The sequence below is a fragment of the Stegostoma tigrinum genome, chromosome 10 (genome assembly GCF_030684315.1).
Source record: "Stegostoma tigrinum isolate sSteTig4 chromosome 10, sSteTig4.hap1, whole genome shotgun sequence".
Lineage (NCBI taxonomy): Eukaryota > Metazoa > Chordata > Chondrichthyes > Orectolobiformes > Stegostomatidae > Stegostoma > Stegostoma tigrinum.
The window spans coordinates 39,743,692-39,766,898 of NC_081363.1; the positions used below are offsets into that span (position 1 = coordinate 39,743,692).

Here is a 23,207-nt window from a genome sequence, read left to right on the forward strand (position 1 = left end):
ACCTGATTGATAACAAACTGCTGGTTGTAGATGCATCTGTCCACAACCATATCGGTAAGAATGAACACCTACAATCCTTCTAGAAACAATGCCTTCACATTGAGAGTAACCTGTATCATGTTGTGTGGCCCTATCACCTTGCTAAATAGCACAGGCTTTGAATAGATCTGGCAGCTCAAGACTGTGCATCCATTAGCCATGGAGCACCTGCAGCAGAATTGTACCTCGGTGCAATCTTCAAACTGATTGCTTGGCATGTCCCTCACCCAAACATTACCATCAAGCCCAGGGGTTTACCCTGGTTCAGTGATAATTGCAGGAGATCTTGCTATGAGCAGCATCTAAAAATGACGTGTCGACCAGATGAAGCTACCAAACAGTAGTACTTGTATGGCAAACCATGTAAGCAACAAATGATAGTGAAGCAAGCCCACAACCAGCAGGTCAGATTTAAGCGCTGTAGTCCTGCCACATCCAGCCATGACGGTGATGGACGATTAAACAACTCACTGAAGGAGGAGATTCCACAAATATCCCCATCCTCAATAATGGAAGAGCATTGCACATCAGGGCAAAAGTCAAGACTGAAGCATTTGCAGAAATCTTCAGCCACAAGTGCCAAGTAAATGATTCATTGTGGCCCCTTCCAGAGGTCTCCAGCATTACAGATACCAGTCTTCAGCCAATTCAATTTGCTCCACGTGATATTAAGAAAGAACGGGAGGCATTGAATGGTGTAAAGGTTTTGGGTCCTGACAACGTTCCAGCAGTAATACTAAAGACTTGTGCTCACGCACTTGCCATTCCTCTAGCCAAGCTGTTCCAAACAATTTGCAACACTGGTAACCACCCAACAATGTAGACAAATCCAATGCTCTTCCATTATTGAGGATAGGGATATTTGTGGAGTCTCCTCCTCCAGTGAGTTGTTTAATTGTTCACCACTATTATTTCCCCATCAGTCTACTCTCAATCATCGGTAAAGTGATGAAGCATGTTATCAACAGTGTTTTCAAGCAGCACCTGCTCAGTGACACAGAGTTTGGGTTCCACCAGGACCACTCTACTCATGACTTCAATTACAGTCTTGATTCAAACATGGACAAAAGAAGAGCTGAATTCCAGAGCTGAGGTGAGAGTGACAGCCCTTGACATTAAGGCTACAGTCAACTGAATGTGTCATCAAGAAACACTACAAAACTAGAATCAGTAGATATCAGGTCAAACTCTCTGCTGATTGGAGTCATACCTGGCACATAGGAAATTGGTGTAGCTGTTGAAAGTCAGTCATCTCCAGCTCCAGAGCTTCTCTACAGGAGCTCTTCAGGTTAGTGTCCTAGAATCAACCATCTTCAGCTACTTCATCAATGACCGCTCCTCCATCATAGCGTCAGAATGGGATGTGCAGTGTCCAGTACCATTCACAACTGTTCAGATACTGAAGCAGTCAATGTTCAAATGCATCAAAATCAGGATAATATCCAGGCTTGGGCCGACAAAAAGCAAGTAATGTTCAAGCCACAACAATGTTAGGCTATGACCGTCACTAATAAGAGACAATCCAACCACTAGCTCTTGTCATTCAACGGTACTACCATCTGAATCTCCCACTATCAACGTTCTTGGAGTTACATTGTCCAGAAACTCACTGGACTCACCACATAGACAACAGTGGGCATAAGAGCAGGGCAGACAATGCTGCGGTGAGTAACTCACCTCCTGACTCCCCAAAGCCTATTCACCATCTAGAAGGCACAAGTGTAACTGTGTGATGGAAGATTCCCTGATTGTTGAAGCTGTACTCGGACAATGCTTGAGGTTTGACCCCATCCCCAAGTGAAAGCAGTCTGCTTGATTGGCACCACATCTACACCCTCTACTACAGATGTTCATTAGCAGCAGTGTGTTTCCTCTACAAGATGCACTGCAGAAATTCACTATAGATCCTGAGCACTTTTGTGAACTCACATATATTTCCATCACAAGGACATGGGCAACAGATACATGTGAACTCCACAACCTGAAAGTTCTCCTTCAAGTAACTCACCATCCTGACTTGGAAATGCTGTCCCTTCAATGTCATTGGGTCAAATTCCTGGACGCCCCTCCCTCATGGCATTGTGGGCCAACCCATAGCAGGTGAACTGCAGCAGTTCAAGAAGGCAGATCACCACCTTCTTCTGAAGGGCAACAGGTTATGGTGAATAAAGGCTGCCCAGCCAGTGTCCCATGAATTAATTTTAAAAGTTTTTGGATTTTATATGCTGTTTGATGAGATTCTCCATAATAAATGTTTAGACAAGACTAGAGATGTGGATGTAGAGGACAAGTGGCAAACTAAATTGTTAGCTGCTTTGAAGGCAAAAAGCAGAGAGTGGGAGTAAAGGAGAGTAATTTGGTGACAAAAGGTGGGAATTGGTTTGCCACAAAAATCAGCATTCAGAGGACTACTGTTCACAATTTGGACTTGAATCAAAAATGCTACTTCTAAATTTATAGATGACACCAAATTAGGGTGATCAGCTCTGAAAAGGAACACAACTAATTACAGGAGGACATTAATAAACTTGCAGGCTGGAAAAATGACTGGTAAATGATGTTCAACGTAAATTTACGGTTGCACATTTTGTTATGAAGAATGGTGCAGTCACTTGTTACTTGGAAGAAGCAAACTGAAATAATTTAGAGGACTTGAGGGTATCTCGGCTTGCAGATAAATCAAACACTAAAGGTTGTGTCACATGTTAGCATAACCAGTAGAAGCAAACCTTTTGGAGCAGTAGAATTTTTTTTAAAAAGGCAAATTCTATTTAATGGTTGTCTTTGTTTATGCATGTCCAAGCTCTGAGTGATTTCTTAATCTTCTGTGAGTTCTTGTGACTCAGAAGTTGATTGTGGGATCAGCATGGGTGTCCAAAAAAGTAACATTTCATATTGTAGTTGTTGGTGCTTGTGGGTACTTATGTGATTGTGCCACCTCCAGATACATTGACTGCTATGAATTTTGCAAAAATGGCCCGCAGGAAATTTGGGAAAAAATTCAGTTCTTGCCTCCACGTGGGCCAGTCAGATACAATACTTTCGTTAGGAAAATGGGCATAAATTAATCAAACTCTCTTTTTTGGGTGTGGTTTTATCATTTGTGCTGACTTGTTTGATTCTGTTTGTTCTGAGTCAGATTTTCTTGGACAACTTGCCTGGGTATTTTGTAGTCATCCATCAGAGAGGTATGCCCTGGCCATTCATATATAATTTTTGGCGGTGGTCTCTGTGCTGTTGAGACCAGCACGACAGAGGATATTGTTGTTATAGATTATTGTCTTGCCATCAAATCCTCACTGGATCCTATGCCTTTTTGCAAGTCCAACCTCTGATGTGGCACCATAGCAGACCAAAGATTCTGCATCATATGCAGATTGGTTGGGAAATAGCATTTGATTTTAGTGTTCAGCTTAATGCTGTGCTGCTTCTAAACAATAATGGAGGTGATGTTGGGCAGAACTTGTTTCTGATGAGTCCATGGATATTTCCATCAATAGTGTTTCTCCTAGTGAACAAATGTGTGCATCTCTGATGCTGCTTGGCCTGCTGTGTTCCACTTTGTTATCTCAAATTGACAATGTGAACTCTTTTCTGCGAACTTGAGAAATTGATGAAGGAACCAAACACGCCCTGCCATGAACTTCTGTTAGTGTGCTGTATGACTCTATAATAAAACAAAAAGCTATTGTTCCACATAAGAGATTAACATGTAAAATTAAAGTACATGGGATTGGGATTAGTGTGCTGTCATCAATAGAGAACTAATTGACAGTTAGGAAACAAAGTGTAGGAATAACCAAATCTTTTTACCAGTGGGTGGTGACTTGCATAGTACATCAAGGATCAGTGTTTGGATCCCAGCTGGTCACAACATATGTTAAAATGACATAGAAACTAAATGTAATATCACCAAGTTTGCACACAGTACAAAGTTGGATGTGAGGGTGAACCTTGAGGAGGATGTGGAGAATCTTCCATATGATTTGAATAAGTTGAGTGAGTGGGCAAATGCACAGGAAATCAAGAAAAATGTAGACAAACTTATCCACTTTGTTAGCAAAAACAGGAAAGTAGATTATTATCTGAATGATGATGAGTTAGAAAATGGCAAAGTACAATGCAGGCCAAACAGCATCATAGGAGCAGGAAAGCTGACGTTTCAGGACTAGGCCCTTCTTCCGAAATGGGGGAGGAGAAGGGGATTCTGAAATAAATAGGGAGAGAGGAGGAGGCAGGTAGAAGATTTCAGCTGATGCTGCTTGGCCTGCTGTGTTCATCCAGCTCTACACCTTGTTATCGCAGGTTCTCCAGCAGCTGCAGTTCCTATTGTCGCTCAAAGTACAATGCACCCTGGGTGTCCTTCCAAGTTACTGAAAGTAAACATGCAGGTGTAGCAGGCAGTGAAGAATTCAAATGGTATGCTGGCCTACAAAAGGACAGGATTGGAATGCAGGAGCAGGGATACCTAGCTGCAGTTGCCTTGGGCTTTGATGACACACCTGGAGTAGTGTGTCCAGTTCTGGTCTCCTTTATCTAGGGAAAGATGTGCTGGCAATAGAGGGTATGCAACATAATTTTACCAGACTGATTCCGAGGATGGCAAAACTGATGTATGAAGCGAAACTGAATCGAGTAGGACTAAATAAAAAAAAAGACTACATAAAAATATTTGTAAGAATGAGGTGGTAGGGGGAATCTCCTAGAAACGTATAAAGTTATAACCGGGCTAGACTGGCTCAAGATAGAAACCACTTGCTGTCTGAGATACATTGGATCAATGTCATTCAGCTTGAGGCAGGAAGCTTCTGCAGATGTGTACTAATTTTTTAAGGAAGACATGTCTGTGGAACTCTGGCTTGTCGGGTGTTGCTATCCATTGGTGAGCAGCCCAACATGTAGAAAAAGAGCTGAAATTCTTCAAAAAGAAGACTGCTTTCAAGGAGTTTGTGACTATAGATTGACCTGAAAGCTGAGACCATTTGTAAGATTTGTTTTATCTGTTTCTGTCATTTGATGTGTAGCTGATGGCTTGCAATCAATTGTACGCTGCCTATGAATATGTTTAATGTTGACTTTGTGTTTTAGAGATTAGAAGACGCGCTAAGATAATTTAGTGCTTCAGGTCCGGTAACCCTACCGGACCCAAAATGTTAATTCTGATTTTTCTTCTCAGATTTTGCCAGACCTGCTGAGCATTTCCAGAAACTTCTGTTTTGTTCCTGATTTACAGCATCTGCAGTTGTTTCAGGTTTTTCTTAGAATCTAATGCTCGCTTTGTTTGACACTTGTATAGTAGTAATGCTTTTGTTGAATTTCAAGGTTTCATTCTTCCAGTACATAATGAGATTTCAGGTTTCTTGTTTTTGAAAATGTTGTTGCTGATCTGTACAAAGGTCAAGGCACTTCACAGGAGCATTATAAAACAAAATGGGACAAAAGACTATGTGAGGAGATGTTGTGAAGAGTGACCAAAGGTTGGGCTGGACATGTTAGGGCAGCACAGTGGCTCAGTGGTTAGCACTGCCAGGGACCTGGGTTCGATTCTAACCTTGGGCAACTGTCTGCGCAGAGTGTGCACAATCTCCCCATGTCTGCAAGATAGTAGGAACCGCAGATGCTGGAGAATCTGAGATAACAAGGTGTAGAGCTGCATGAACACAGCAGGCCAAGCAGCATCAGCGAAGCAGGAAGGCTGATATCTTCTATCGCTTCACCCTCTCTCACTATTTATTTCAGAATCCCCTTCCCGTCCCCCATTTCTGAAGAAGGGTCTTGGCCCGAAACGTCAACTTTCCTGCACCTCTGATGCTGCTTGCCCTGCTGTGTTCATCCAACTCTACACCTTGTTATCCCCATGTCTGCACTGATTTCCTCCAAGTGCTCCAGTTTTCTCCCACAGTCCAAAGATGTGAAGGTTAAGTGGATTAGCAATGCTAAATTGTCCATAGTGTCTGGGGATGTGCAGGCTAGGTGGATTAGCCATGAGAAATGCAGAGTTACAGGAGTAAGGTAGGGGGTTGGGTCTGTGTGGGTGGTCTTTGAAGGGTAGAAATGGCCTGCTTGTGCTCTCTAGAGGTTCTATTAATCTATTCTGTGTAGATTTTAGCATGTGTCTTAAAGGAAGAAAGTGAAGTGCAGTGTTAGAGAGGTATAGGAAAAGTGCTCCAGAGTTCGAAACTATACAACTGAAGGCACAGGTGCCAATGGTGGATTAATTATTATTAAAATGGAAGAGTGTCTAAAATTGGAGACCAGATGTATCAGTGAGTTTCTGTAGGGGATAGAATATGGAAGAACAGCCAGGGGCCTGCTGAAATGTTTGATGATACAGAGGGTACAGACAAGAATTTGAGTAATAGATGAACTGAGACAGGGATGAAGTCTGGGAAAATCACATGGAACAAGAGTTCCAACTGGAACTATCAAGGTTATTCGTACTTTTTTTCCTTTTTGTTTTATCTTTTTTCTTGCTTTATGTCATGAGATATTTGAGATGGATTCCCTCCCCTTAAAGTCATAAGAGGTCTAGGCACAAAAAGGGCCATTTGGCCCATCTGATCTGTGCTGATCAAAAACAACCACCTAGCCCTTTTTCCTGCATCGGCCATGATCCTATTGAATGATGGAGCAGATTTGAGGGGTTGAACAGCCTACTCCTGTTTCTATTTATTATGGCTTTATGGTCTCTTGGTTCAAAGCCTTGGCAGTGCAAGTTTATATCTAAATACTACTTAAATGCTTTTGTATGTCTGCCTGTACCACCCTTACAGGCAATGAGTTATAGTTCTCTAAAACCTTTGCAACTTTTCTAAATATCCTGCGTCTTAGCTTAAATAGGTGTCCCCAGTCATTGATTTCTCCACCAAGGGGAAACGTTTCGTAGGTGGAATTCATTATTGAAAATGCTGATAATGCAACTTAGTGTCAGCATGGTGAGAGTAGATCTGGTTTCTTGTATAGTAGTCAATACTTAATTTGGTGATTCACAACATCAGTAAGTACATGTTTTGTAAATTTAATCAGCTCTATTAAGAGAAGTAAAGTATGATTGTACAACAACTGTAATTTCATTTCTGAATGATTTTATTTTGCAGATGGTTTATGAATGTCTGAAAAATGTAGACAACATCAGCAAAAAACTGAAGGACAAAGCTTTACATATCTGTTTTGATGAATTAGAAAATTTAATACACTGGTAATTTTTATACTAACATTATAGCCTGTTTTAGAGTCGTATGTTTACTGCCTTCATGACACTGGAGATTTTGTACCTGAATCACTAGATTTTTTAGAAGGCTCTTATACAAACCACATTGATTAGAGTGCATGGCCATTAAACCAGTATCAACGTATAAGAAATTCTACAGGAATTAAATATACAAACAAAGGAACCAGTCAGCATGGTGCCTCAGTGGTTAGCAATGCTGCCACTCCGCGCCAGGGGCCTAGGTTCAATTCCAGCCTCCGGTAACTGTCTGTACGGAGTTTGCACATTTTCCCCATGTCTACATAGGTTTCCTCCGGGTGCTCTGCTTTCCTCCCACAGTGCAAAGACCTGCAGGTTAGGTGTATTGGCCGTGCTGAATTGCCCATCATATCCAAGGATGTATAGGCTAGGTGGATTAGCCATGGGAAATGCAAGTTTACAGAAATAGAGCGGGGGTGACAGTCTAGGTGAACTGCTCTTCACGGCATTGGTGTGGACTTGTTGGGCCAAATGACTTGTTTCCATGCTGCAGGGATTTTAATTCTAAACAAATTGACCTTTCAACCCCTTGAGCCTGATGTACTTGTTGAAGAGATCATGGCTGATCTGATTGTAACCTCAAGTCTACATTCCTGCCTACCTGCAGTTGACAAATGCATCCCCTTGCTTAGCAAGAACCTGTCAACCTTTGTCAAGGCTCTGTTTCCACCATCTTTTCAGGAAAGTGATCCAAGATACAGTATCCTGTGAGGAAAACAAAATGTCGTCTCTGTTTTAATTAGTTGACCCCTTATTTTTTGACATAAACCTCCCCATATCCAATTTGCCAAGACTTCTCAGGATCTTGTATGTTTGAAGCAAGTTGCTTCTTGCATTCATTGGAGTTTTGAAAAGTAAGTTTATCCTGTCCAAAATAAAAACACAGTGATGGGGAAATTCAGCAGGTCTGACAGCATCTTTCAAGTTTAAGTCTCTCGAGAAGAAGGATTTTGTATAGGACTCAAAACATCAACACAGGTTTTGCCAGGATAGCTACATTTCTCCATTACTTTTTTTTTGTTTCAGATCTCCAGCATCTGCAGTACTTTGTTTATTCTGTCCAATCTTTCCTCGTAAGACACCCAATTCCTTCCAAATATTAGTCTGGTAATCCTTCTATGCATTAAATAAGGAAACCAATATTCTACATAATATTCCAGATGTAATCTCATCAATGCCATGTATAACTGAAACACAAACTGCCTTTTCCAAAAAAGAAGTTACCTTTCCTAATTATTTGCTGTTTCTACATATTAGCCATTCACAATTTGCAGAGCTTCTGCATCTCACAGCTCTGCAAACTGTCACTGTTTAGATAGTCTAATTGATTATTATAACCTGCCAAAATGGAAATTTCTCATTTTCATGTGTTATACTCCATTTGTTACATTTGCCCAGCCACCTAACCTACCTATGAGTGATAATGGGAACTGCAGATGCTGGAGAATCCAAGATAATAAAATGTGAGACTGGATGAACACAGCAGGCCCAGCAGCATCTCAGGAGCACAAAAGCTGACGTTTCGGGCCTAGACCCTTCATCAGAGAGGGGGATGGGGTGAGGGTTCTGGAATAAATCGGGAGAGAGGGGGAGGCGGACCGAAGATGGAGAGAAAATAAGATAGGTGGAGAGAGTATAGGTGAGGAGGTAGGGAGGGGATAGGTCAGTCCAGGGAAGACGGACAGGTCAAGGAGGCGGGATGAGGTTAGTAGGTAGGAGATGGAGGTGCGGCTTGGGGTGGGAGGAAGGGATGGGTGAGAGGAAGAACAGGTTAGGGAGGCAGAGACAGGTTGGACTGGTTTTGGGATGCAGTGGGTGGAGGGGAAGAGCTGGGCTGGTTGTGTGGTGCAGTGGGGGGAGGGGACGAACAGCCCAGTTTGTCCTCTCCTCCCACTGCACCACACAACCAGCCCAGCTCTTACCCTCCACCCACTGCATCCCAAAACCAGTCCAACCTGTCTCTGCCTCCCTAACCTGTTCTTCCTCTCACCCATCCCTTCCTCCCACCCCAAGCCGCACCTCCATCTCCTACCTACTAACCTCATCCCGCCTCCTTGACCTGTCCGTCTTCCCTGGACTGACCTATCCCCTCCCTACCTCCCCACCTATACTCTCTCCACCTGTCTTCTTTTCTCTCCTTCGGTCCGCACCCCCCCCCCTCCCTATTTATTCCAGAACCCTCACCCCATCCCCCTCTCTGATGAAGGGTCTAGGCCCGAAACGTCAGTTTTTGTGCTCCTGAGATGCTGCTGGGCCTGCTGTGTTCATCCAGCCTCACATTTTATCACCTAACCTACCTATATTATTTTGTAGCCTTGTAGGTCTGCTTCAGAACATACTTTCATTCCACCTAGTTTTTCCTTACTGACCTTTTGTGCCATCAGTAAATTTGCCAACTGTACATTCCATCCCTTCATCCAAATCAGTTTTGTGAATTATTAACAGTTCCAGCACTGATCCCAGTGGGACACCACACATTGCAATCTCCCAACTTGAAAAAGACCAGTTTTCACCCAGTCTCTGGCTAACAGGAAGCAATTTTCTATCCATTCCAATATTCTATCCTCCTACGCCATAAGCTCTTATTTTCTGCAATAATTTGTGATGTGATGTTTTATCAAATGGTCTCTGGAAATCTAAGTGCATATAAAGTTACCCTGTATTTACAGGACATGTTATTTCCTCCAATTACTCCAATCTGGTAAAATATGATTGCCCTAATTGGGCACATTGACTCTGCCTGATTACCTTGAATTTATCTAAAACTTTTGCTATAACTTCTTTCAATATAACTTCTAACATATTTCTCTTGCCAGATGTTGAGCTAACTGGTTTGGAATTTCCTGGATTCTGTCTTTTTCCCTTTATAAAAACGAATGAATTATTATAAAAAATACATATTATAATTAAAAATATAAATTATCCAAATAAATAATCTTCCAATCTGATAGGCCTTCCCCAAATAAAAGTTAAATCATATAGCTACTCTCTGTCTGATTTATACCAGTGAATGTGACTGTACAGCAAGGGAAGTAAGGAATCTCAATTATCCTTTTTGAAAGGTTTCGAATTCTACTCTGCATGCTTTTAATCTTATTATTTTTGTTGCACATCTTTTTTTGGAATTTCTGGAACTTCATAGATAATTGAATGCCATGCCATTCAATATTTCTTTTCATTCAATGTGGTGGAAGCTGCACCTTTATGCCCAGAACAGGGCAGAAGAAGAAACCTTCATCACATTTTTTAAAAATTGAACTTAAATTTCAGTTGCCATAGTTTCTGGGCTGAAAGCCAAGAGCTGCAAAGTGGTATTATTTAAGTCTTGTTTCAGTTGATATAAACACAATAAGCTAATAGGCTTCTTATGTTCTATGCATCTTTTATTTTGGGGTATAAATTGTTCTGTACCAATGTTTATGGTCTACACGAGCCACATATCCTACTTCAACTTTATCTACATATCATCCTATTCCATTTTCCCTCGTTTAGTTACTTACCCTTAAAGACATTGACACTATTAGGTTCAGTACCACGGTCTAACAATTTTTGTGTAAAATGTTCTTCTGAATAGCTATTGAGTTTATAAGTGACCATTTTTATGTTTATATCTCCTTTATTGGATTTTTACACAAGTAGAAACATCATCTCTATCTTTCATTTGCCAAATGTGTTCATGAAGTTTAAATGCCTCCTGTAGTTTATTAAATTTTCTTATCGACAAAAAATCTCATTTCATTTTTTAACATCGTCTTCAGTGCAGAAATATCCTTTTATCCATAGTATGGATTTGAAAACTGTACACATTGTGTGGTCAAGAAAATATTCCATGCATATTTAACTTCATTTCCCTGCTCTTCAATACTGTTTCTCCAGAAGTAAACCCTGATTGTTTTGTTTGCATTTTTTATGATTTTGTTAGCATCAACAACAAGTTTTTTTTAGATAATGCTTTCATTATGTTAAAATATCCTAAGATGTAGAAGTGCTTCAAAAACAGTTAACACTGTTATTTTGAAAAGGGACATAACAAATAGATTCAAGAATTTTACCTTTTCTATATTTAACTTTTGTAAGTGATTCCAGCTATTAGAATATTAAAATTATTCCATTTAATCTCTTGTTTACATTTTATGTACAATTTATCTCCTCTGAGGATTAAGTATGTTGATAAATTGGGGCTTGGTTAAATTTAGAGTAATTGTTGTATAGAGAAGTGAATTATTTTATGTTGGATTAATTTTTTTATTATTTACAATATACACTTCATTTTCATAAGGATTAAGGAATGATTAATTTTGATTTATTTTTCAAGCTATCATGATATAATAATGTGCAAGCCAAATGTAGTACCAGTTCTGATGGTAGGCCTCATCACCTGCATTGATTTGAGGTAATTATTTTTAGTGACTTATTATTAAATAGTACAAATAGCATTATATTTGTATTAGTTTCACTTTTAAATAATGGAAGACTGAAGAGAATCTCAAAACAATTCATTTTCAGCTAACTACTTTGAATTGTAATTGCTGTTCTAATGTACAAGAAAATTCAGCACAATTCAATTTAAAAGTATGAAAAATGCCCCAGTACTTTGGGCTTGTTTTTATATTTAAGATTATTGATTGAGGTATTGATTGTCAGAAAACTAGTAGAATTCCCTTCCTTCTCTTCAGATAGCACTTGCAGGATCTTGAACGTCCAACTGGACCTTCATGCAACACTCTGCTACTCCTGCAATATTGTCAGCCCTGAATATGTGCTGATGGTTACAAGAATACATTAGGCACTGGAGTGGACCAGCAACTTGAACATGATTTGCCATTCAGTTGAGCATGGTCTACAACTTAAGTCTGTCTATCTATTGCCCAATATCTCAACTGTAAATTACTGTACATGAAAGAGTTTCAAATTTCTATTACCCTTTAGGTGTAAAAGAATTTCCCAATCTCACTCCTCAGATGTCTAGTTATCATTTTTAAGTTGTGCTGTGTCCCCCTAGACATCTGGCCCAATGGAAATAGCTTGTTCGCTACTTTCTGTCTTCGCCTTAAGATCAGTATTCTAAATCCATGAGAGTGTAATCCGGTTTGTGAAATCTTTCCTCGTAAGGGCCTTTTGGAGCACTTGAATCCTGTGGTAAAACTTCGCTGCATTTAGTTCTTTTCGAGGCATGGACCCACAAGAACTACTTGTATGTGTTGTGCAAGCAGGGCTTTTTACAGCTGCCTTATTACTTCTGTAATCCTTGCATTCTAGTTTTCTAGACTTAAAGGCTTTCAGTCTTTTTGATTTTTTTTGTGCTTTTCCATGACATAACAAGAATTTGATTTCATGGATCCTCCCGTGACTTCTGTACTCCATCATTCTACTTTTACTTTTGTATTTAGAAAATATGTTGCTTTATTCTTTATAGGTGCAAAGCATATAAGCTTACAGCTTCCAGTATTGAAATTAATTTTACATCATTTTCCCATTCGTTGTATTTATCAATGTTTCTTGATATTTTTCTGCTTCTGTCTATGCCTTTACAATGGTGTCTACCTTTGTATCATTAAAGTATTTGAATGTGGCTTTCTGTGTCAGCATATAAGTCATCAATAAATATCATGAATAGTTGAAACCCTAACACAATCTTTACAGGATGCTACTAATAACCTCCTGTCAATTAGAGTATCCACGTATTATGTCTATTTTTCCCTGAAGCTCAAGATTTCATAACCTGGTTAGTAATTTGATGTGAAGCCCATGAGCTTCAGCGTTAACACTTGTTTATGAGATACTTCAATCAAATGCTGCCTTAAGTCCATACGAAGAGCATCCATGGACATCCCTCTGTACACTGCTTTAGTCACTTGTTCAAAAAACTCAGTTGGGTTTGCCAGGTACAACCTAGTCCCTTTATTATACCTAGAGTAGGCCCTAATCTTTTTGTTTAATTTGTGCAATGAAAGCATGCTGGCAAGGGATCAGTTTTAAAGTATGCTTTTGTAGGTAATGGTAGGCCACCTATTTGAAATACTGCCATCTATGTGATGTGGTATACCCACTGTAATTCGGTGTCCAGCAACAGTGAAAGAGTGGTGATATTGTTTCAAGTCAGGATGGTGTGTGAACTTCTGAGGATCTTGATGTTTTCATGCACCTGCTAATTGTGCCTTCTAGTTGGGGGTGTTTGCAAGTTTGGAAGGTGCTGTCAAAGGACCCTTGGCAAGGTTCTGCAAAACAACTTGCAGATGGCACTAATGGCCTCAATGCACAAATGGTGGAGAGAATGTTTATAATGTTATTTGGGGTGTCATAGCAGTCGATTTGTGTTATCCAGCATGGTTTCAAGCGTCTTGTGGGCAGTTTGAATTACACTGTGCAGAATTCCCAGATTCTAACCTGCTGATTCATTCATCTGCATCTATCAAATCACACTTAATGTCCAGCAAAAGCAATATACTATGTGTTCTGGTAAAAGCAGCAGAAAGGCTGAGGAAATTCCTGCCTAGTGTTGTAGCACAGTGTACACTCCAGGTGGCACTCTTAAAACATGAGGAAACAGCTAAAACTAAAATAAAGGCTACCTAAAGCATTCTATATTTCATGCACCACACCCATCAACTGTTTTTTAATATGTAGTCATCATTTTACATATCAAATTCTTACTGTCTTTATCTCCCTTCTGTTCCACCAGAGAAAATATAGAGAAACTGAAGCAGGACAATGATGTGCATGCCAACAAAATAGAAAAGACATTAATCAGTGTTGTAAAACAACTCAATAACAGTATCTCAAATGAAATTTTGCTTCGGGTGAAGGTATGTTGGGATTTGTGTTTTCAAATCATTTATTCGTTAAGGTTATTCAACTGAAATAGAAATATTATTCTCTAGCTTTATTTTAAGAAACTCATGACAAAGAAGTGGCTATCCAATAGTGAGGATTTTAATCAGATAATAAGCATTGCTGAAAAGTATTGTGAAGAGTTCAAGAAGATGAAACCAGCCAATTACCAGGTATACTATTTACAGTTCATAGATCAGGCACTTAAGTTATTGAATATTGCAAAAACAATGGCTATTAAAAATAAATGAAAATTAATTATCTCTTTTAAATAAAAGGTTTTGGTATCTAGCATCCACTATCAGTTTGTTAAAGAGTACATAGCACAAATCGTGAAACAACGCTTTCGCTGCAAATCATCTGAAGAACGTGACAGAGCAGCAAATAAGATCAGGGAAGAATTGGGGACAATAAATGAGATGTATGGAGAATTCGTAAGTAATGTAAATGTTTTTGTTTAATTGAATATATGCTGCAAACACTGGCTTAACTTTGGCTTATTTTCCCCTGGTGAGCCAAAACCTCTTCAAGCATTATTCACCAACTGTATACAGGTTTTATTTATGTATTATTTTTATTTTCTTTAAAAGTTGAATGTTTCTTCAGACTTCCTTACCAGTCACAAATATGGCAGTGACCCCTATGTGTCTTATTTCATGTACTTTGCACCCTCTTTGCATATTTAAAACATCATTTCTTCTCTAGAATATCTTTGCAATGTTCTGCTACTGTACCTAGAAGTAACAAAATATCTTTTAGGTCAGTATTTAGACATTTTCCTAAACAATGTTTCACTATACTGAAAGTTTCACATTTAATGTGGTTAAGTGGTTAAATGCATCATTGATCCCTTAAAAGAAACAAAGAAATACTAAGGGGCTTGTAAGAAAGGTATACCAACAATCATGGGTGATTTTAATATGCATATAGACTAGATTAATCAAATTGACGTGAGTAGCCTCGGAGAGAGTTTATTTAATGTATTAGAGACTGTGTGTATCTTGGAGCAATATGGTTTGGAACCAACCAGAAACCAGCCTGTTCTGGATTTGGTATCGAGTAATGCGGTGGAATTAATTAATCCCATTGTAATGGGTCTTATAGGGAAGAGTAATCATAGCATGATAGAAGTTAAAATTCAATTCAAGGGCAAGAAACTAGAGTACTGCACTATTGTTCTGTAGTTAACGAAAGATAATTCCACAGACATGAGGAAACATTTGGCCCAAGTGCACTGGGAAGGAAAACTAAAAAGTGGGGACAGTTGATGAGCAGTGGCATGTGTTTAAGGAAAAACTCAATTGCTCCCAGCTAAATGCTATTCCAGAAAGGAAAAAAAAATTGTGAGCTTGAGAAAAGATCATCCATAGCTAAGCAAGGAAGCTCATTAACTTATTATAAAGACAAAATCTGAGGCATACCATATTACAAAGTCAAGTGGCAGGCTGGAAGAGTGGGAACCTTTTAAAGATCAACAAAGGGCAACTGAAAAAAGTAATAAGAATGAAGGTGAATTATAAAAGAAAATTAGCACAAGGTACAAAAACAAATAGCAAGAGCTTCTATAAGTAACATTCCCTTTAAGGTGTAGAATTGCAAGTGTGCAGAGCCACCTTCAAGGTTCCATTTACAGCCCTCCGCCTCGGCACACTTATCGCACATTGACTTTTGGTTCCACACACAGACCATAGAAGCTCGTGCAACTAGGAATAAACTTAGAGGGAATGTTATCTATAAGTATACAAAACAGAAGAGACTACCTAAAGTAAATATTGGTCCCGTAGAGGACAAGACTGGGGAGTTGTTAATGGAAGACACTGAAATGGTAGTAGTTTTCATGCCAGAGAACACTGAAACCATCCCAGTAGTGATGGGTAATGTAGAAGTTAAAGAAATGGAGGAACTTAAAACAATTTCAATCATTAGGTGAAAAAGTACTAATAAAATCATTGGGAGTAAAGGTAAGCAGGCTCCCAGACCCTAATGGCCTATGTCATTAGCTTGTAAATGTTTCTGTAGATATGGTGATTTCTTTTAGAATGGTTTTAAGCCCTATCCTGTTGTACACATTGACGCAGAGTTTTAGGACAAAATAAGTTAGACAAGTTTCAGTTTAGAAGGTTAGAAAGTATTTTTTTAAAGCTTTAGGAAATATCTCTAGCATGTTCTTTTTATCTCCCCCTAATTTTTGGTGATTCCGTGAAACCCTTAGAAAGAGTTACCTGGACAGAGCAGTGCTCCTGGGAAAGATGACATATAGTGAAACTAGATTATCTTGGACCAAGGAGTTTGTGACAGTCACAACCTAGAAATGTTGGGATAAAATTCTGAAGAGGATTTGAAACTGAGTGCATTTAAACTTAGGTGTATGATAACCAGAAATAAGTTATCTGAGGTTTTAGTCTAGGATTTAACACAATAGTTACCATAACATTATCAAGGTGTTAGGAAAAGACTTTCTCCCTGTGATGTGAAGAATATAAAATGGGTACTGTATAGTACTTTATAGGAGATATATTTTGGACTTGAAAAGTGTTTTTGGGCTAAATGAGATTATACTTCACTGTGTAATGTCCTATCCTGAATTTATAAGTAAATAACTTGGTTTATTGTATTTAATCTTCATTTCCTTTGCTAAATAAATTTGTTTTATTTTAAAATTAAAATTGTGTGTTTATGTCAGTAAGAGGCAACTTTGTTAATACTAAAACTTCATAAAATATGATTCGTCAAGTTGGGTTTCAGTCTGGGATCCGACATGTCTCGTAATAACATCAGCTAGGATCATAATATTTTAAATCCATATATTATCTCCATCTCATTCATGTGAAAACATGTCTTTCTCCTTTCAAAGCATCAGATATTCATTTAATCGAAATAGAGGTAATTAATTAGCAACACTTTTAATAAACAAACTATATCTAATTTATTTATTCACTATTCCTTCTCGTAATGATCCCAGCTGGTGGTAAAACTGGACAAATCAGATCCCTGAGTGAGATCAGATGATATTTGTTTTTGTTTTTTGTTTACAGTGTAGATTAGTGACTAAACATGTTAACAAGAGCTTACCAAAACAAAAGAACATAACTTTAAATGGAAGAACAAAAATGTTTATTGCACAAAAGGAAAACATGTGAACTATGTTCACACCATACAAGAACTAGCTAAAGTCATCTCATTGGAAATGTTAGAAAGCTTCATGGCTTCTACCCCAACAACAGGCTTAGACAACCAAAGCTTAATGACAGCACTGTAGGATGTCTTTCTCTCTTACACGTTCACAGATGTTTGCTTCTGCAGAGATAGTGGGAACTGCTGATGCTGGAGTCTGAGAATAACAAGGTGTAGAGTTGGATGAACACAGCAGGCCAGGCAGCATCAGAGGAGCAGGAAAGCTGACGTTTTGGGTCTGGACCCTCCTTCAGAAATGGGGGAGAGGAAGGGGTCTCTGAAATAGAGAGGAGGAGGCGAATGTATAAGGTGGATAGAGGTGCAAATGGATGGAGAAAAGACGGACTGGTCAAGGAGGCAGGGATGAAGCCAGTAAAGGTGCATGTAGGTATGGAGTTAGGATGCGGGTTGGTCAGTGAGGAGCGAGGGGTAAGTAGGTGGATGGGAAGATGCCCAGGTCAAGGAGGTGGGGATGAGGCTAGTAGGTAGGAAGTGGAGATGGGGCTTGGTCAGTTAAGTGAGAGAAAAGATGGACAGGTCAAGAAAGCCGGGATGAACTGGGCTGGTCTTGGAATGAGGTCCGGGATGGGGAGATTTTGAAGCTTGTAAAGTCCTCTTTGAGGCCATTGGGCTGCAGGTTTCCCAGGTGGAATATTAGGTCCTGTTCCTGCTGCCTTTGGGTGGCATCATGGCTCCTGCAGTTTTCTTCTAAGTGACTCAGGATACCACCTCCAACCCTGTCCTGAATGGTTTGGGGACTTCCACTAAGAATACTTCTCATGTTATAAACCTCTGTCACTGAAATGAACCTCTTTCAGTCCCTCTTCCCTCTTCCCTCTAAAGGTTTAAAATTCCAGTCAGCAATTACTTTAGTACTGTAATTACTTCCTTGGAGGGTGGTTTTATGCAAGACATTCAACTAAAAGTCTTTTTTATTTGGGATACTAATTTTAGCTGTCTGTTCTGAGTGACTTTCTGCTGTATATAAAACAAAATAGACATTTTACTCAACTGAAATCTATTCTTAATCCGCTTTAAACCCAAGTTGCCAAATAATAATAATGTATCATGAACTTCCATCACATTCTGAACTGTCACGTTATTTGAAATTTGCTAATTTTGTGTCTGACTTTTTGTGTTTCTATTAATCGCTGCTTTTAGTAGATGCCTAAATTTCACTTGAAATTTATCCTGATGAAAGGTGTAGCTTACTTGGTCGCTTGTTTTAGGAAACTCCACTTACAAATATTGGCATTTTCTAAGGTACATGTCAGAAATCCCAAAGGGCAGTGTCAGATAAGTGAAGTAAAATATCATTGCAGATTTTATCATTAAAGTAACAGAAGTATGTTTCAGGGAATAAACTGTAGATATAGAACCTCCCCAAAAAATCGTGTTTTGAAAATGGTTTCATTAGCCAAACAGCACTGTAATCCTGTTACAATTTCTGGTAAGTTCTAAAAATGTAGATGCACATCATATTGGTTGACGACTGTATAAACTATTAGCTTATAAATTTTAATATCACCAGTCACTGTGGTAGAAGATAGATAAAACTTGTGAAGTGCATCAGTACAAGTAACACATTTTGCCTTACCAGACTAATGAACTAAATCTCTTGTTTTCCAGGGAAGTACTGCTTTGTGGCTTTTGCCTTTAGCCCAAGAGTTGCCTGATTTTATCAGTTCAGACAAAAGTGAACTTGAGACAAAACTGAAAACATTATATATGGACTATCCAGACATTGGGTAAATTGGTGTGCTTTGTATTAAATTTACCCAGATATACTTTTAATACTGTTTTAAGGACTTTTCGGGGTGGTGTTAAATTCTTCAAAGAACCCCATCCGACTGACTCCCACCACAACCCCACCTTCTGCGGATGCTGAGTTGAGACCCTATCTGTCAAATAGCCAACATGACCATAGGCCAAGACTTGGCGAGCAACCAGTCTGTCCAATTGACAGATATTTATGTAGTCCCAGCAACACCAGGTTTGAGCAGTTGCTAGTGCACATGTTGCATACAGCCCAGAAGAGAACAGAGCTAATGGAAGCCAATATCCATCTATGTATGAACTATGATGAAATTCACACTGGCAGCCCCCAGCAAGAGGAATTGGAGACCATGTTTGAGAGGCTGGGCTTGGCGGTAGGGTGGTGTGAGCTTGGGGAAGAATGCCTCTGACAGGTATAGAGAACCCAGCAACAGCTGCCTTACTATTCACTTGAGGTGGCCCACCACCAGCCATGGGTGAAGTAGCAGTGGAACTGGACGAGGCACTTTACTAACCATTAATTGACCACTTAAGGATTTCAATGGACTTAAATATGGGCAGGCTGCACAAAAGTATCCCCAGTAAAATGTGAGTCAAATCAGTGTGGTCCAGTGAATGGAAGACCGACCACTGCTGTATTTTCTATGCACCCACACCCACCTTTACGCACTGGCGAGGAGCATAAAATCCAGCACTTGACCTTTGCTTTTCCAGTACAGAAATACACGCACTGAAATCGTATATTGAGTATTTGGCCAGACCTTTTGGATTGTTCAGCAATCAATTTTGAACCATAGTTTGATTAAATTATTGAGTATAAATATGCTAAAGTAGTTTAGGTTTGGTATCGTTTTCTCTCAGTTCTCTGGTTATGAACACTGTATGGCTCACCTAATTTCTGCCATCTACGTACAGAAAATGAACAAGAATAGGCCATTTGGTCATTTGAGCCTGCTTTGCCATTTCATAATATCATGTTTGATTTGATATTAATGTCAACTCCTACACTTTTACATATTCTTGATAACCTTTAATCCCTTGGTAATCAAGGATGTTTTTACCTCTGCCTTAAAACTATAGATACAGCATTCATTGTTTTTTGAAGAAGGAAATTCCAAAAACACTCAACCCTCAAAAAAAGTTTCCTCAACTCTGTTTAAAATGAGTGTCTCCTTAGTTTTAAACTATGATCCCGGTTCTAGATTCTCTGACAAGAAGAAACATCCTTACAACATCTCCCCAGTCAGTCCCTTCAGGATCTTTGTATGTTTCAGTTAAGTCACCTTTGACTCTTTTTTTAAATTCTAAAGCACACAGTCCTAGCCTGTCTAGCCTATCCTCATAAGGCAGTCCTCTCATTCTATGTACTAGCCTACCAAACAGTCTCTGAACTGCTTCCAATGCATTAACATACCTCCAGAAGTATGGTAACAAGTACTGTACACAGTACTCCAGATGCTGTCCTATATAATTGAAGCATAATCTCCCTACCCTGGCATCCAATTCCCCTCACAATAAAACAAAACATTCTCTTAATTTTACTAATTACTTGCTTTATCTTAATACTAATCTTCTGCAATTCATTCACTAGGATCTCTCTGTATCTGAGTTCTGCAACCTGTCACCGGTTACATAATATGCTTCTATTTTTTGTTTCTGCCAAAATGGACAACTTCACACTTCCTTGTGAAGTACAAGGAGTTCTGCAATATTGCAGTAGTTGTGCTCCAATGCAACATTGTGCTGTAGAAAATTGCGCTATATAAATAGTGAGGCCGACGAGAAAAGCAGGGTTAGGGGCAGACCACCAAAAAAAATTACTCAAAATCTCTCAAAAGCCTAACACAAAGGATTGGACCGTTTGAATAAATTTTAATTCATATCTAATAATAAAATAAAATTAAATTTAACACCTTGAAAAAATGTCAAGATGATTTGATGGACGAGGTTATGAGGTTATTCCATTATTAAAGCAGGGGCTGAGGGTCATTGTCATCATCACCTTCAGGTGCAGTTGTGGTTGCAGGGTTAGGGTGAAAAATAGTTAACCCAGAAGTGGATGACTGTGGTTCATTACCTTCTGACTGTTTCTTAGGGGTTGGCTTAAAAACAATATCCAGTTTTTTGCTGCTTTGTTCTTTTTCTTCTTTCATGAAGAAGTTGTTCATAGGGTGCCAAATAAGATCTTATTCCACTAACTGCTACCCTGCTGCGTTGTGCACTGTAATCGTTCTCCTCTAAGAGCTGCAACTGTTTTTCAATTTCCCTCAGGATAGAAGACGAAACAGAAGTGATAAGCACATGTGGTGCTTCATTTTCTTCATCTGCAGCTTCCACTTCCCCCTCGGTGACAATTTGTTGTAGATCAGCTGCAAAGCGGTCTTGACAGTCGAACTCAAGCAGCTTTTCAACATTCTCATTCCCAACTTCTTCAAATTCACTTTTTTGCAAGATCAACATAATGTTCTTTATTTCTTGGAAGCTCCGCTGATGGATCAAAGGATTAAAACCTTGTAAAAAAAAGTCTGGGAGAAACTTCCACCAAACTGCATGCAAGCAATCCTTTTCTGACATCACCCCAGGCCTCCATGATAGTATCAATTGCATTCTTGATGTTAAAGCTCTTCCAAAATTGGAAAAACCTGTCCTTATCCCCCTCACTGTCTGCAATCAGCCTTAATTAAATATGCACCTTAAATAATAAGCTTTAAAAGCAGCAATTGCACCCTGGTCAGAGATATTAAGAACTGCAGATGCTGGAGTCAGAATAACCATGTGGAGCCGGAGGAACACAGCAGGTCAGGCACCATCAGAGGAGCAGGGAAGTTGATGTTTCGGGTTGGGACGTTTCTGAAGAAGAGTCCCGACCTAAAACGTCAATTTCCCTGCTCCTCCATTGCACCCTGGTCCATGGGTTAAAGGAGAGAGGTTCTGCTTGGGGTTAGAAATAGCACTTTGATGTTTTCATGAAGTTCATCGATGGTGGGAGGATGGCTTGGCACATTATCCAGGATGAGGAGAATCTTTGGAATCTAATTTTTTTTCCCTGCAATACTTTCTAAAGACATCTTCTAAAACAACAGTAAGGTCAGAAAAAAATTGTCCAGTCATCCAACCTATTTTGCACACCGATGGAGTCGTATTATAGCCAACACAAGTTTGTGTTTTAGAACTAGCATTCCCCTAATTGTCAGTCGCATTGTAGCCAATTTGCATTGATGGAACACCTGTTGTAGCAGAACCCCCTGTATGCTTCTGATGGAGGGTCTAGGCCCAAAACGACAGCTTCTGTGCTCCTGAGATGCTGCTTGGCCTGCTGTGTTCATCCAGCTTCACACTTTGTTATCTTCGATTCTGCAGCATCTGCAGTTCCCATTATCACTTTTCCCCCATACACTTCATTTGCCAGATCTTTGCCCGCTCACTAAACCTATCTATATCCATTTGTAGGGTCCTTGGGACCTCTTCACAGCTTGTTTTCTTACCTATTCTTGTAATTAGCAAATTTAGCTGCCATACATAGAATCATAGAATCTCTACAGGGTGAAAGCGGTCCATTGAATCCACATTGACCCTCCTAGGAGCATATCCCTCCCACCACCCCCCCCCCCCCCCACACCAAATCTCTGTCACCCTGCTTTTCCCATAGCTAATCCACCTAACCTGCACCTGTTCGACTGTCGGAGGAAAAAACCTGCATAGATATGGGGACAATGTGCAAACTGCACACAAATAGCCATCTGAGGGTAGAATTGAACCCAGGTTCTTAGTGATGTGAGGCAGCAGTGCTAACCACTGAGCCACCACGCAGATCTGGTAACTAACTTTCTTGAGTTCTTTTCAGCCACCAACTTTCAATTCCTGATTTACTGTTTCCAGCATGCTACTATAACCACTTCCTTTCTATCTCTCTCTTACATTTGTTCTTGGCTACTAAACTGAAGCTGAGCCCGCTACCATTATCTCTGGCCTCATTAAAGGCTTCTCTTTTGACCTTCACTTAATCTCTTTCATCTCTACACCATTTTACAGCTCTCCTCTAAAGTAAACTCAACCTAATTCCTGCCCCACTACACCACCTTTTCCTTTACTCCTGCTGTTATCTGCTTGAATTCTTTGTGAACTGTTATCCTTGGTG

The 23,207-nt window shown here is 39.6% G+C and overlaps 1 protein-coding gene across 5 annotated transcripts in view; it reads left to right on the forward strand.

Moving 5' to 3' along the window:
* LOC125455708 (exocyst complex component 3-like) overlaps positions 1-23,207 on the forward strand; it is a 60,105-nt gene that overhangs the window by 34,472 nt on the left and 2,426 nt on the right. For 3 of the 5 annotated variants that reach the window (XM_048538046.2, XM_048538047.2, XM_048538050.2), the window contains 6 exons: positions 7,137-7,237; positions 11,604-11,681; positions 13,971-14,094; positions 14,170-14,292; positions 14,398-14,553; positions 18,923-19,041. In XM_048538046.2, the coding sequence (XP_048394003.2) occupies positions 7,137-7,237; positions 11,604-11,681; positions 13,971-14,094; positions 14,170-14,292; positions 14,398-14,553; positions 18,923-19,041 (701 nt within the window). The remainder of the gene's footprint in view (positions 1-7,136; positions 7,238-11,603; positions 11,682-13,970; positions 14,095-14,169; positions 14,293-14,397; positions 14,554-18,922; positions 19,042-23,207) is intronic. The other 2 variants (XM_048538048.2, XM_048538049.2) reach the window with 2 other exon arrangements.